Source organism: Anomaloglossus baeobatrachus, chromosome 12 (genome assembly GCF_048569485.1).
Source record: "Anomaloglossus baeobatrachus isolate aAnoBae1 chromosome 12, aAnoBae1.hap1, whole genome shotgun sequence".
Lineage (NCBI taxonomy): Eukaryota > Metazoa > Chordata > Amphibia > Anura > Aromobatidae > Anomaloglossus > Anomaloglossus baeobatrachus.
In genome coordinates, this window is record NC_134364.1 from 30894963 (window position 1) to 30910974 (window position 16012).

Below are 16012 nucleotides of genomic sequence, written 5' to 3' on the forward strand. Positions count from 1 at the left end.
TTATGGATGGCAGACTCTCCCCCTGTTTGATATAGCCCCCATGCTGCTGCCCATAGTAAAATTAAAAAACTCTTTACTTCTCCAGCGCTGTTCTCCCTTGTGTCTCCCTCCGTGCTGCTGAGCTCCTCCACCTCCTGCTTCTCTGTGCCGGTCATGTGATCGGCACAGCAGAGTTGCATCTTCTCTGTGTGTCTGATCACAGCGGCAGCAGGGTGACACCGGGAGATCAGCGCTGGAGGAGGTAAGTAAAGCTTTTTTATTTTATGATGGGCAGCAGCACGGAGGCCATATCTAACACAGGAGGGAGGAGGGGCATGAGCCATCAAAGGGGGGCGCAGGCACATATAATATGCGCCGCTCCCCCAGCCCATCACCGCAGTGAGGTTTCAGCACCACGGTGATGGACAGCGGCAGTGCATATTATATGAGCTGGAGCAGGAGATCTCCCGCTGCCTCCTGCAGCCTCCACCAGCCTGCCTCAGCCGTCAGCACTGCTCCAGAGCTGCCCCCACCTCCCCTGGGCCCTGCAGTATACAATCCGTATGTTCGGATTATAAGACGCACCCCCTACTCTCCCCCCGCCCCAAATTTGGGGGAACAAAAGTGCGTCTTATAATGCGAAAGATACAAGATAGATATCTATGTATAGATTTTGTTGGATTTTATCTGATAGAAAAGGTTGAGTCTTTGTGGTGTTTTTCTTGGAGTCATCATCTGAGAGTCGGTGGTGGATCTCATTGAGGATATTGTGATGATCCATGAACACAATAACTCCTCGTCAACTAGGTTTATAATTTGTTGAAATGAACGGCATGTTCTGATGTGTGTAACCAAGATGCTGATGGTTGAGTACCTTCTTTTATGTCCTTATCAATCAGGTCTATCGAAGCCTCAGTGTTGTGGTAGGTTCAATAGCCAGAAGGCTAGTGTATAATGAACATTTGAGAATCTCATGGAATCTCATCGATTTCCTGATTAACCAAAAATTGTGTTGGACAAGAGGTTTCCTTAACTTCAAGAGATCTTATGATATTGTAGATGTTTGTGTTTCTTGGACGTTTTATTGGGAGACACCGGATGCCATGGGTGTACACTTCTAAAACTCACACTTAATCCCTAGTGCACAGTTTACTGGCTCCTAAGAAAGTCATCTGGGATAACATGCTGCTTGCTACAGCAGTATCATGGAAGGTTTTGGTAACATTTTGGTATCTAAATGGGTTTTTTTTAATTGATATGTATGGGAGTCTTAAATATAACTAATGAAACATAAACTTCTTTTAGAATTCGAAAGCGGAAAGAGGAGAAGCTGAAGGAACTAGAGCTGAAGATTAAGGATAAAGAAGATAAACTGAGAGAAGATGAGAGCAATAGTTCACCTAAAATTGCACGGTAAGTAGCATTGATATTCATGCTTGGCAAGCTCAGTTCGGAGAAAAACTCAGGCCGGTTTCACACTGACCGTCAATCAATTGGAAGACTGACCACCGGGTCTCCTGACCTTACCGCACCTAACTGCCTAAATGTATATTTTTGTGTGAAACCAGACTACCAGTCACACATAAAGGGAACGTTTTAATAGTACTGTAAGGCCTAAGCCACACTGCGAGAAAATCGGTGCGAGTGGAGTGTGATAAAACATTGCATTCCACTCGGACCAATATTAGCCTAATCGGACCGAGAAAACAATCACAGCATACTGCGATTGTAATGCGAGACTCTTTCTCTCGCACCCATTCAAGTCTATGGGGCGAGAAAAAAAATTGCACTGCACTCGCAGTACACCGGTGTACCGCGAGTGCAGTGCGAGAATGGCAATAGCCGGCTACGGAGGAGAGAGGGAGATAAATCCCTCCCTCCCCTTCGCAGTGCCGGCCTGCCCCCCGCAGCGGAGGTCCGCTTGCATGATCGGACCTCAGTCGCATGGATACTAACATGACACTGTGCTGCCAGCGCGAGCCGAGTGTCATGTGAGCATCGCACTAGTGCCCCGTGTGGCCCCAGCCTAAGGCTAAGCAAAGTGGCTACAATGTGGACAAAACCCATAGCAGCCGGCTTCCACTGTGCTTTTCAAACTGTTCATTACGCAATCATTTGATTTATCTATTATACTTCTACAGCGCCGTCATATTCCTCAGCTCTTTACAGAAATAAACATCACTGTCCCCATTGGGGCTCACAAGGTACATTTCCTATGTGTATGCTTTTGGAGTGTGGGAAGAAAGAGGAGAAACCCGGAGGAGACCCACACAAACACAAGGAGAACATACAAACTCCTTGCAGATGTTGTCCTTGGTGGGATTTGAACCCAGGACCCCAGCGCTGCAAAGTGACAGTGCTAAGCCACCATAATTACAGTGGAAGCTGCTATTTCACTTGAAAAACCACATGACTTAGTTTTTATTTTCTCCTCAGTGTTGCAGGTATAATGGATGTTGAATGAATAATGCAATGGCTTATTAAATTAACAAAAAGAAGCCTTAGTTTATTGCAGTTTGTGTCAATGCCATGAACACTGCTGGACCTTACCCTTGTATCACTCAATGTTTGGGGGCAAGTATCACAGGCTTTTTTTAGGAGTCCAGACAGATTATAAAGAGCTGTTTAAACAATTTCCCTTCCTCTCAGGATTGTTTTGGAGACTTGAGGAACATTTTAAAGGGTGTCTCTCCAAAAATAAAATGCCTACTTTTGAGGAGAAGTCATAAATGTTTGTTTAAAACTAATGTGAGTGATGTTAAACTTCACCAAGGAACATACAACTTGAAATGGGTAGTTCAGTAGGAACACCTGGACCTGTCCATGGATGATGTTGGCTCCATTTAGGAAACAGACAGACTTTTTAATAACGCAAGAACCTGGAGACAGATGTGATGCTGTTTCTGGAAGAGCTCAAATGTTATTTCTTTATCGTTCTTTGGGAGACCCAGACCATGGGTGTTTAGCTTCTGCCTCCGGAGGACACACAAAGTACTACTTAAAAGTGTAGCTCCTCCCTCTGAGCTTATACACCCCCTGGTAGCCAGTCCTAGCCAGTTTATCGCTTTGTGTCAGGAGGCATACATCCACACATGCATTCTCATCTGATTTGTTTGACTTTTGGAAAGAGTTTGAAGAAAAGCGGGTCCATGTCTGGACTCCCGGCATGTCCCTTCTCACCCCACTGTGTCGGCGGTGTTGTTAAGGTTGATTTACAAGGCTGCAGCCTTACATGCCGCGCTCCTTCACCATCCCTTCTGGGCTCTGGCTTGAAGTGGGAGCCAGCACGGTCTCCATGCCTGGCAGGAGTCCGGTCTCCATCCACAGCCCCTTGAGGATTCTGTTGGACCGGAGCACTCATCCCCAGGGACATGGCCCTGCGTCTCAGCAGCTAAGTACCTGAGACGTTTATGTTGGGGGTCCCGGTTCTTTATTGTAAGGGGAGAGTATGCTGTATGTGATTGTTTTTAACTTTTCCGGCGGGTTCTCCAGCTTTTGCCTGAGAACCGCGCCGATGGTGCCTGCTTGTCGGCCTCGCCGCTTAAATTTAGGCCCCGGCTTCGCCGGAGGCCTAGTTTCATTTTCCTGCCCTCGCATGTCACTCATGCAAAGGGACAGGTTCGGCTCCTCCCAGCGGCCGTTCTACACGGGAGGGACACTCCCCACTGCTGGGGCGTCCCTCCTTCCCGGCAGGTCTCTATAGCCCTCCAGTTCCCGCTCTTTTATAGGAACGCCCCTAGTCCCGCCCCCTCCATTTCTCAGGCAGAGTTCACTCTGCTCTGGGACATCCTGCATTCTGCATCTCTGCTGAGGTGCTGCGCTCTGGGGGACCGGGCTTCGGGATCTGGAGGGCACACAACACCGCGCTCAGCGGTCTGGTAAGCCACAGCCGGTCTCCGGTTGTGGACCTCTGTATATTCTCCCTGGGGTTCATTCTCTGCAAAGCCCCCACTCCAGCAGCATGTCTCACACAAGGAGCAAGGCTCCAAAGCTTTATTCTGCATGCACTGCATGTAAGCTCCTGCTGCCTGAGCCGAGCATTTATCCACACTGTGATGGTTGCTCTAACTTGGCGGTGCCACAGCCTGGAGTCTCACCCCCAGTGGTCTCTCAGGCTGCTGCTGCACCTGTGATTGAACCCCCGGCCTGGGTAGAGTCCTTTTCTAGGTCCATATCCCAGTCATTTGCTGAGTCCATGGGACTTTTGTCCAGGACTTTGATGAATATGCATCAGCCTCCCTCTCAGGGTGTCTCTAATACTCTTGACAGAGGACTCCTATCCTCTGACCTCCGTCCATCAGAGCTCACGGAGGATTGATCATCTGATCCCAGACCCTGTCCTTCTAAGAGAAGGCGCAGGGTTTCCTCCCCCTCCCCATCCCACGGCTCTGTCTCAAGAGCTGACTCTCAAGATGAGGAGGATGCCCTCACTGGGGGCTCGGAGGCTATGTATCCCATCGATTTCTCTGAGGGTGACTCAGATCTTAGTGATTTGATTGCTTCTATTAATTCTGTGCTGGATCTCAATCCGACAGTATCAGAGGAGCAACTCTCTTTGGCAGAAAAACATCAGTTTACCTCGCCTAAGAGAGTGAAGAGTGTGTTCTTTAACCACTCTAGTTTTCAGACCGCTGTGACCAAACCCAGGGCCTGCCCTGACAAACGCTTTCCAAAGCGTGGTGCTGATGACCGGTTTCCATTTCCACCTGAGGTGGTCAAGGAGTGGTCTCACTCCCCAAAGGTAGACCCTCCGGTGTCTAGGCTCTCAGCCCGGACCGTTGTGTCGGTGGCTGACGGCACCTCACTTAAGGATTCCTTTGACCGTCAGATTGACCTTCTGGCCAAATCTGTGTACGAAGCTGCGGGGGCCGCGTTTTCCCCGACTTTTGCAGCAGTGTGGGCTCTCAAAGCCATCTCTGCTTCTCTAGAGGAGATGCATTCCCTCACCAAGGAATCTATGCCTGAGATGGTTACCTTAACTGCTCAGGCTTCAGCCTTTTCATCTTATGCCATGTCTGCCATGCTAGAGGCTGCTCACCGCACTGCGGTGGCTTCAGCTAATTCTCTTGTTATCCGCAGGATTTTGTGGCTTCGAGAGTGGAAGGCAGATGCTTCGTCCAAGAAGTTTCTTGCTGGGCTCCCTTTTGCTGGTTCACGGCTGTTTGGTGAACAGCTGGATGAAATCATTAAAGAAGCTACTGGCGGGAAGAGTACTTCCATGCCACAAACCAAGACCAGGAAACCCGCCCAGGGTAGGAATCAATCGAGGTTTCGTTCCTTTCGTTCCTCCAACTGGTCATCCTCTAAGCCTTTCGCCTTGTCCGCTAACTCAGCCAAGGATCAGAAATCCAACTGGCGTCCAAAAGCGCGTCCGCAGAAGACCGCAGGAGGTTCTGCCACTAAGGCAGCTTCCTCATGACTCTCGGCCCGCTCCAGCCACGTCCTTAGTCGGTGGCAGGCTCTCCCACTTTATTGACGCTTGGTTAAAGCAGGTCTCCGATCAGTGGGTGAGAGACATCATATCTCACGGCTACCGGATAGAATTCTCTTCCAGCCCTCCAAACAGATTTTTTTCTCTCTACTCCCCCCTGCTCCAAGGCCGCCGCCTTATCGCAGGCCGTGGCGTCCTTGCAGGCCAATGGAGTGATTGTACCAGTTCCCGCTCAGGAACGGTTCAGAGGTTTTTACTCAAATCTCTTCCTAGTTCCAAAAAAGGACGGTACCTTCCGGCCCATCCTGGATCTCAAGCTTCTCAACAAGCATGTCCGGGTGCGGCATTTTCACATGGAGTCTCTGCGATCAGTCATTGCCTCTATGACCCAGGGGGAGTTCCTGGCATCCCTCGACATCAGAGATGCCTATCTACATGTGCCAATCGCAGTGTCACATCAGCGTTGGTTACGTTTTGCGATAGGAGAGGATCATTTCCAATTCGTGGCTCTCCCCTTCGGGTTAGCCACGGCCCCTCGGGTATTCACCAAGGTCATGGCGGCAGTGATTGCGGTCCTGCACCTCCAGGGGTTAGCAGTGCTTCCTTATCTGGACGACCTTCTGGTCAAGGGTACATCCAGCGCAGACTGTCAGCGGAGTGTTTCGCTCACTCTCGCCACCCTAGCCCAATTCGGGTGGATTGTCAATCTTCCCAAATCCACTCTGACTCCGACCCAGAGTCTCACGTACCTAGGGATGCAGTTCGAGACTTTGCCGGCACTTGTGAAGTTGCCCTTAATCAAACAGCAGTCTCTCCGGCTAGCGTTGCGCTCTCTCCTGAGGCCCCGCCGTTATTCCCTCAGGTGTCTGATGCAGGTGCTGGGTCAAATGGTGGCCTCCATGGAGTCGGTTCCCTTTGCCCAGTTCCATCTGCGTCCTCTGCAGCTGGACATTCTCCGCTGTTGGGACAAGCGGCCTTCCTCCTTACAGAGGTTAGTGGCTCTGTCGCCACGGACCAGGAGCTCTCTTCAGTGGTGGCTTCGACCCCTCTCCCTGTCCCAAGGGCGCTCCTTCCTGACTCCGTCCTGGGTGATTCTCACCACGGATGCCAGCCTTTCCGGCTGGGGAGCGGTACATCTCCACCACAGAGCACAGGGCACTTGGACTCCGTCCGAGTCAGCCCTGTCAATCAATGTGCTGGAAACCAGAGCTGTGCTTCTAGCTCTCCTAGCCTTTCACCACCTGTTGGCGGGCAGGCACATTCGAGTCCAGTCAGACAACGCGACAGCGGTTGCCTACATCAATCACCAAGGCGGGACACGCAGCCGCCTGGCAATGTTGGAGGTCCAACGCATTCTTCAATGGGCGGAGGACTCCAAGTCCACCATATCCGCAGTCCACATCCCTGGCGTAGAAAACTGGGAGGCAGATTATCTAAGCCGTCAATCCGTGGACGGTGGCGAGTGGTCCCTGCACCCGGCAGTGTTTCAGTCAATCTGCCGCAAATGGGGCACTCCGGACATGGACCTAATGGCATCCCTTCACAACAACAAGATTCCGGTTTACGTGGCTCGCTCCCACGATCCTCAGACCTTCGCCGCGGACGCTCTGGTTCAAGACTGGTCCCAGTTTCGTCTGTCCTACGTGTTTCCCCCTCTAGCTCTCTTGCCCAGAGTCCTGCGCAAGATCAGAATGGAGGGCCGTCGAGTCATCCTCATTGCACCGGACTGGCCCAGGCGAGCTTGGTATCCGGACCTGCTCCAACTGTCCGTGGAGATGCCGTGGCATCTTCCGGACCGTCCAGACCTGCTCTCGCAAGGTCCGTTTTTCCGCCCGAATTCTGCGGCACTCAAATTGACGGCGTGGCTCTTGAGTCCTGGATTTTGACGGCTTCTGGTATTCCTCGTGAAGTCATCTCCACTATTACTCGGGCCCGTAAGTCTTCCTCCGTCAAGATCTATCACAGGACTTGGAAAATTTTCCTATCCTGGTGTCGCTCTTCCGGCCATTCTCCTTGGCCATTCTCGTTGCCGACCCTTCTGTCTTTTTTACAGTCCGGTCTGCAGCTAGGACTGTCCCTCAACTCTCTCAAGGGACAAGTCTCAGCTCTATCAGTGCTGTTCCAGCGGCGTCTCGCCCGGCTGGCTCAGGTCCGCACCTTCATGCAAGGTGCGTCTCACATCATTCCGCCTTATCGGCGGCCCTTGGATCCCTGGGACCTTAACTTGGTCCTCACGGTATTGCAGAAACCCCCTTTCGAGCCCCTTAGGGAGGTTTCTTTGTATCGTCTTTCTCAAAAGGTGGCCTTTCTAGTTGCCATAACTGCTCTCAGGAGAGTCTCTGATTTGGCTGCGCTCTCCTCGGAGTCACCTTTTTTGTTTTTTCACCAAGACAAGGTAGTTCTCCGTCCGACCCCGGACTTTCTTCCAAAGGTGGTCTCTCCCTTCCACCTTAACCAGGATATTTCCTTGCCTTCCTTCTGTCCGGCCCCTGTTCATCGCTTTGAGAAAGCGCTGCATACTCTAGATCTGGTGCGTGCTCTCCGGATTTATGTGTCTCGCACCGCTGCGCTTAGGCGGTGCACCTCTCTTTTTGTGCTAACCACAGGGCGGCGCTAGGGTCTCTCTGCTTCTAAGCCGACCTTGGCCCGTTGGATTAGATCGACCATTTCGGACGCCTACCAGAGTACTCAGGTGCCTCCCCCGCCGGGGATCAAAGCACACTCGACCAGAGCTGTCGGTGCCTCTTGGGCTTTTAGGCACCAGGCTACGGCTCAACAAGTCTGTCAGGCTGCCACTTGGACTAGCCTGCATACCTTTTCGAAGCACTACCAAGTGCATGCTCATGCTTCGGCAGATGCGAGCTTGGGCAGACGCATCTTTCAGGCGGCTTTCGCCCACTTGTGAAGTTAGGCTCCGCCTACTTAGTTTTTTCTGTTTATTCCCACCCAGGGACAGCTTTGGAACGTCCCGTGGTCTGGGTCTCCCAAAGGAACGATAAAGAAAAAGAGAATTTTGTTACTTACCGTAAATTATTTTTCTTATAGTTCCGTATTGGGAGACCCAGCTCCCTCCCTGTTGCCTGTTGGCAATTTTCTTGTTCCATGTGTTATCACCGGCTGTTGTCGTGGACAGAGTCTCCGGTTGTTCCGGTTCTTACTCTGTTCTACTTGTGGGTGGCTATTCTCCTTCAGCTTTTGCACTAAACTGGCTAGGACTGGCTACCAGGGGGTGTATAAGCTCAGAGGGAGGAGCTACACTTTTAAGTATAGTACTTTGTGTGTCCTCCGGAGGCAGAAGCTATACACCCATGGTCTGGGTCTCCCAATACGGAACTATAAGAAAAAGAATTTACGGTAAGTAACAAAATTCTCTTTTTTTCTACGCCTTGACAAAAGTATGCTTTCCTCATTAGGGCATGGGGTCGAAGCTACAAGTCATTCAGACGTTGTAGGGTCATAAGAATCTGATCACCATGGCTTGTAAGATGTGTAGTCCTGATAAATATATGTATGCGGCTTCATACAAGTCTGTATTTTCTGGTATATTTAGTGCTGTACACGTCAAGGCCATATATATATATATATATATATATATATATATATATATATATATATATATATATATATATATATATATATATATATATATATATATATATATATATATATATATATATATATATATATATATTTATATATATATATTTATATATATATATATATTTATATATATATATATATTTATATATATATATATATTTATATATATATATATATATTTATATATATATATATATATATTTATATATATATATATATATATTTATATATATATATATATATATTTATATATATATATATATATATTTATATATATATATATAATATATATATAAAATTTATATTAAATGTGGCCATAAAATAACCTAAGGTGTTAAGAGCCGTGTCCAGACTGACCCGGTGGACAGAATTGGCTAAAAGTTGGTATGTATATGCTATTCAAAGCATCTGGAAACGGAAGGCATCTTAAAGAAAAAAATGATACTAAAATTCCCCACCAGGTGAAAAAGTGGCGCTGTACAGTGAGCGAGCGGCCCAAAAAAAGTGTGCCGATAATTGGAGATGTCACCATTGTTCCACAGACTAGCATAACTGTTCACTATGGCCACCATCCTGCACATTGATCATGTTCATTCTATGCAGAACATGCTTGATTCTTGCGTCTAACATGTCTGGTTGGATGCTGTGCACTTCTAAAATGATGTAGTCTGAGGTCGGCCAGGGTGTCTACATTTCCCCGATAAACACGCTCTTTAAAGTGTCCCCACAACCAGAAATCACAAGGATTGATATCAGGCGAACGCAGTAGCCATGCGTTAGGCAAGTGTGACGCCCTGGCAAAACCAGGTAGTCACAGAGGTTGTACAAATCTCGCAGGTACAATGCTCCATCCTCCTTGGCATACCAACACAAAACCCACACCCAGGTACACCAGTAAAGCCTAGACACCCCCTCATGGCAATAGGGACACACCAGTGGGCGGGACCAGGCGGATGGGAACGCCCACCTAGGGTTCCTGAGATGTTAGGGGTGGGAACGAGACAGTCGAGTACTGACAGTTGAGGAGTGTGGAAGTGCAGTGGAGTCAGGGGTTGGGGCCCCTTGACTACCGGACTAGGTGGCAGACAGCAAGCAGGACCACAGGCGACAGAGATCCAGGCGCGGGAGACCTAACGTGGATCGGGGCAGGGTTGTAGCCCACCGGTGCTGACAGCTGGAGGCTGTGCACAGTCGGGTTACCTGGACCCTAGGACGAGGACGGTTGCAAGCCCCCTTGTTAATCGCCCAGCTAGGGACAAGGTTTCAGGCCTTGTTTCACAGAAGCCCAGAGAGCGAAACTGCAGCCCAACGCGCGGGATAGGGTGTCAATCAGAACCCACAGAAATCCCAAGGGTCAGATTTCGCGGGCCACAGCTCCCAACATACACCGCACAGAGAGTGAACTTCCACGTTCCAAGCGGAGTTGTCACAGTGAAGACACAAACACGGAGTGCAAGAGGAAGGGACTCTTGTTTACTGCACCTGGGTGTGGGACCCAAATACACCCGCTGTAGGTGACCGGTCACTGGCAATTTGGTTTACCACTGGACTTGAGTGTGATTCTTTGTACACCATTTTCCACCGATTCAACCCAGCATATCACCTCCAGCTGCCGTTGCTCCCGTGTACCTGGGCCCTGGGACTACACCTCCCCTACCCGTGGAGGGGATTCCATCCTGCTGCCCCGCTCCATCAGCCCCGGGCGCCTCATCACCAGGCAGCGGCGGTGCTACCAACTCTCACCGCAACCCGCAGGTGGCGTCACCGACAAAACAATCACCTGTAAATACTCCCTTCCTACGGTTGTGAGGACGCACGGCTGTGCGAGCCCGGGTCCGGCCACCACTCGAGCTGCAGTAACGAACCCGGATGCAAGCAGCCCCTGCAGCGCCCCCTTCCGCAACAGAAGGATCTGCTCAAAATCCTATCATCGGGAAAACATGCACACAGAACGTTCTTCGCACGATTTTCAATGTGAGGGGGTGCTCCATCATGTATGAAGATGGTCGTCTGAAGACACTGCCGCTGTTGGAGTTGCGGAATGACCAGTTTCCAGCATAGTCTGGTATGTTGCTGCTGTCATGGAACAGGTAGCAACCCCAGTTGGCCTAATCCTGCGTAAAAGAACGGTCCGAGCATGAATGATAAGGTAAACTACACCAAACGGTTACCTTTGGTGAATGCAGTGGAACCCCCTCAACCGAAAGCCGATTTTCGGTAGCCAATATGCGACAGTTTTGTGTGTTCACCATTCCATTCAGATAAAAATGCACTTCGTTGCACCACAGAACATTCCGTGGCCAATTGCCATCCACTTCCACTCTCGCCAGAAACATAAATGCAAATGTCATGCGGGTATCATTGTTACGAGGAAGAAGTTGTTGATGGTGGCTAATTTTGTACGGGTATGTTCGCAAGACCTTTCGGAGAACTCTCCACACTGTGCTCTACAGGATCTCCAACTGCCGGAAGCACTGCATGCACTGCTGTTTCCGGCAGGGTTATTCGTGCTCTGTACCACAACGGCAGTGGCAATGTCCTCTACAACCGCTCTGCTTACCAGTCGTCACCCGCGCCCTAGCTGAACTCAGTAACCCTGCTGCCTCAAAATGTGTCATCTTCTGTCTCAGCGAATTGACAGCCATTGGACCGCTACGTGTGTGAATGTCTTTCAAACGATGAAAGGCTCTCAGTGCAGCTGTAGCATTCCTGGTGTTCTCATAAAACAACCGCACTTAAGGCTATGTGCCCATGGGAGATTAAACCTGCGGATTTATCTGCGGAAAATACGCGGATTTTCCAGATAAATCTGCAGGTTTCAGCATGTACAGACACTCCCCATGTTATCCTATGGGACATGGGGAGTGCTGTATCCATGCTGCGGATACATTCGACTGCGGAACATGCTGCAGATGTCCTGAAGCCGCACGTAATTGCAGGTCCATTATTTCTGCGGAATTGCCTGCTGAAATCCCGGCCCTCCACTATGGAGATAGGGCTGGGACTTCCGCAGGTAAGCCGCATGAATGTCCGCAGGTTTACCGCAGCTATTTTGGTGTACTACCACAGCTAAAAATAGCTGCGGATTCCGGCAAGCAGCTACAGGAAACCTGCGGCCGTACCTGTGGATATATCCGCAGGCACAAAGTCCCGTGGGCACATAGCCTAACAGTGCATGATCCGGCAAAGAGACAGGCATCTTGCAAACAGAGCTGCAAGGCGCGCCCACTGTACAGCCCCACTTTTTCACCTGGTGGGAAATTTTAGTATAACATGTTTAAATATATATATATATATATATATATATATATATATTATATTATATTATATTATATTATATTATATTATATTATATTATATTATATTATATTATATTATATTATATTATATTATATTATATTATATTATATTATATTATATTATATTATATTATATTATGTATGTATAACATATGTGCGTGTGGCTGTGATATTATATAGATAGATAGATAGATATAGATATATATATTATATTTATATAGATATATATAGATATATTATATTTATATAGATAGATATATATATATATATATATATATAGATATATAGATATAGATATATATATTATAGATATATAGATTTTATATAGATATATAGTGTGTGTGTGTGTGTGTGTGTGTGTATGTATGTATGTGTATATATATATATATATATATATATATATATATATATATATATATATATATATATATATATATATATATATATATGTGTATATATATGTATATATGTATATATAATATATGCGCACATACATACACACATACATACATACACACATACACACATACATACATACACACATACATACATACACACATACATACATACACACATACATACATACACACATACATACATACACACATACACACATACATACATACACACATACATACATACACACATACACACATACACACATACACACATATATATATATATATATATATATATATATATATATATATATAATTTCTTTGTCGCTGCATTGGGAGACCCAGACAATTGGGGTGTATAGCTTATGCCTCCGGAGGTCACACAAAGCATTACACTTAAAAGTGTAAACCCCTCCCCTCTGCCTATACACCCCCCCGTGCATCACGGACTCCTCAGTTTTATTGCTTTGTGGAACGAGGCACACATCCACGCAAGCTCCACATTTTAGTCAGCAGCAGCTGCTGACTATATCGGATGGAAGAAAAGTGGGCCCATACAGGGTCCCCAGCATGCTCCCTTCTCACCCCACTCGGGTCGGCGGTGCTGTTAAGGTTGAGGTACCCATTGTGGGTACATAGGCAGGAGCCACATGCTGTTTTCCTTCCCCATCCCTTAGGGGCTCTGGGTGAAGTGGGATCCTGACCGGTCACCAGGCGCTGTGACCGCGCTCCCTCCGCAGCCCCTGGGGGAATCTGCTGGACAGGAGCTGGGTATCATCAGGGACAAGGCCCTGCGACTCTGAGGTACTCTGTGTCCCCTTGGGGACGGCGCATAGTGCGCCTGGGTAATAGACACTGCAGCAGCTGCTGGGTGTGTTAGTGCGCCGGGACTACCGCGCTGGCTGCGCTTGTTTGCCGGCCGCGCTTATAACTTTAGTCCCCGGCTTTTGCGGCCTAGTGCCGCATATTCCCGCCCCCGGGCCTGCCAGTCAGGGGTAAGGGAGGGACGCTGCACTGGACGTCAGCGCTGAGGGCAGGAGCATACTTTGTATCCTCCTCCCCCCTCACTGAGCACCGTGGGGCACCAGATTCCCGCACTTTTACAGGCACGCCCACGGCCCCCTCCTCCTCTCTGAACGCCGGCAGCCATTGCAACAAGACGCTGGAGAACTTCAGAGGGGAGACAACTGAGCTCCACTGCTGTGGGTGGAAGCCACAGCCTCCACCATCTCCGCAGTACACATCCCGGGCGTGGAAAACTGGGAAGCGGACTTTCTCAGTCGCCAGGGCATGGACGCAGGGGAATGGTCTCTTCACCCGGACGTGTTTCAAGAGATCTGTTGCCGCTGGGGGAAGCCGGACGTCGACCTAATGGCGTCCCGGCACAACAACAAGGTCCCGGCATTCATGGCACGGTCTCAAGATCACAGAGCTCTGGCGGCAGACGCCTTAGTTCAGGATTGGGCGCAGTTTCAACTGCCTTATGTCTTTCCTTTTCTGGCACTGCTGCCCAGAGTGTTACGCAAGATCAGGTCCGACTGCCGCCGCGCCCTCCTCGTCGCCCCAGACTGGCCAAGGAGGTCGTGGTACCCGGATCTGTGGCATCTCACGGTGGGTCAACCGTGGGCACTACCAGACCGACCAGACTTGCTGTCTCAAGGGCCATTTCTTCGTCGCTCCATTGGGAGACCCAGACGATTGGGTGTATAGCTACTGCCTCCGGAGGCCACACAAAGTATTACACTAAAAAGTGTAAGGCCCCTCCCCTTCTGCCTATACACCCCCCGTGGGATCACGGGCTGCTCAGTTTTATGCTTTGTGCGAAGGAGGTCAGACATCCACGCATAGCTCCACTGTTTTAGTCAGCAGCAGCTGCTGACTATGTCGGATGGAAGAAAAGAGGGCCCATACTAGGGCCCCCAGCATGCTCCCTTCTCACCCCACTTTTGTCGGCGGTGTTTGTTAAGGTTGAGGTACCCATTGCGGGTACGGAGGCTGGAGCCCACATGCTGTTTTCCTTCCCCATCCCCCTGAAGGGCTCTGGTGAAGTGGGATCTTACCGGCCTCCAGGCTCTGAGGCCGGGCTCCATCCACAGACCCGGAGATCCTGCTGGAATGGAGCGGAGTATCGTCAGGGACAGGCCCTGCAACGTTAAGGTACTCTGTGTCCCCGTACAGTCTATGCACAGACACACTCCAGCGTTGCTGGGTGTGTTAGTGCGCCGGGGACAGTAGCGCTGCGCGCTTGGGCTTTACTCACTGCAGCTTAGCTGAGTGAGTTTGTGTCGGGAACTACCGCGCCAGCCGCTGCTGGAGCTGCGGCGCGGCTGAGACTTGTGGTGCACCGGGGACTTTCGCGCTGCCGCGCTTTTACGACGGCAGCGCTTATAAATCTAGTCCCTGGCTTTTGCGGCCTAGTTACGTTTCGTTCCCGCCCCCAACCCTGCCAGTCAGGGAAGGGGCGAGACGCTGTACAATGATCAGCGCCGAGGGCTGGAGTCTTATTTACATACTCCAGCCCTCTCACTGGGCACAGGGGGACGCCAGTTTCCCGCTCTTGTCTGGGGCACGCCCACGGCCCGCCCCTCTTCACAGGACGCCGGCAGCCATTCCTGCAGGCAATCTAAGCTGGAGAACGGACACAGGCTCTGGGAGACCCAGCAAAGGGATTCTGGCGACCACTTACCCGCTTATGCGGGCGGTAAGCAGCACCTTGGTGCTGACCCCACTATTGCCACAGTGTTTTTTTTTTTTTTTGTGTACTTTATCCTTGTACTTATATTTGCAAGACCATACACAGACACACGCCAGCATTGCTGGGCGTGTTAGTGCGCCGAGGACAACAGCGCTGCGCGCTTGGACTATACTCACTGCAGCTTAGCTGAGTGAGTTTATCTGTGGGAAACTGCCGCGCTGGAGGCTGCGGCGCGGCTGAGACTTGTGGCTGTACGGTCGCTTCTTGGCGATATACCCCTAGATAGCTCTGAGGAGACAACAGCATGTCGTCAGCATAGAGCAAGGGGGCCAAGGCACAGGCTTTCTATGCTGTCTGTACCGCACGTGAGGCTGTTTTACCGGCAGGTTCCACTAACCCCTAATGGGTAGAGTCTCTGCTAGTGGTGGCCCAGAGAGGGCCACCTGTGAAACTGTCCAGAGGACAGAGTTTGCAGTTTTTTTTGCTGATAAAATGTCTTGGACTATGAACAAAATTCTAGCAACTTTGCAGTCCAGGGCGGTGACTCAGACCATGGGCATTGTTGAATCAAGGCTCCCCGGTCTCCCTCAGTTGGAACTAATCCGTGCTC

At 49.8% G+C, this 16012-nt stretch overlaps 1 protein-coding gene across 2 annotated transcripts in view; it reads left to right on the forward strand.

The window, feature by feature from the left end:
• BAZ1A (bromodomain adjacent to zinc finger domain 1A) overlaps positions 1-16012 on the forward strand; it is a 285238-nt gene that overhangs the window by 172188 nt on the left and 97038 nt on the right. For both annotated transcript variants that reach the window (XM_075330124.1, XM_075330125.1), the window contains exon 16: positions 1285-1392. In XM_075330124.1, coding sequence (XP_075186239.1) covers positions 1285-1392 — 108 coding nt within the window. The remainder of the gene's footprint in view (positions 1-1284; positions 1393-16012) is intronic.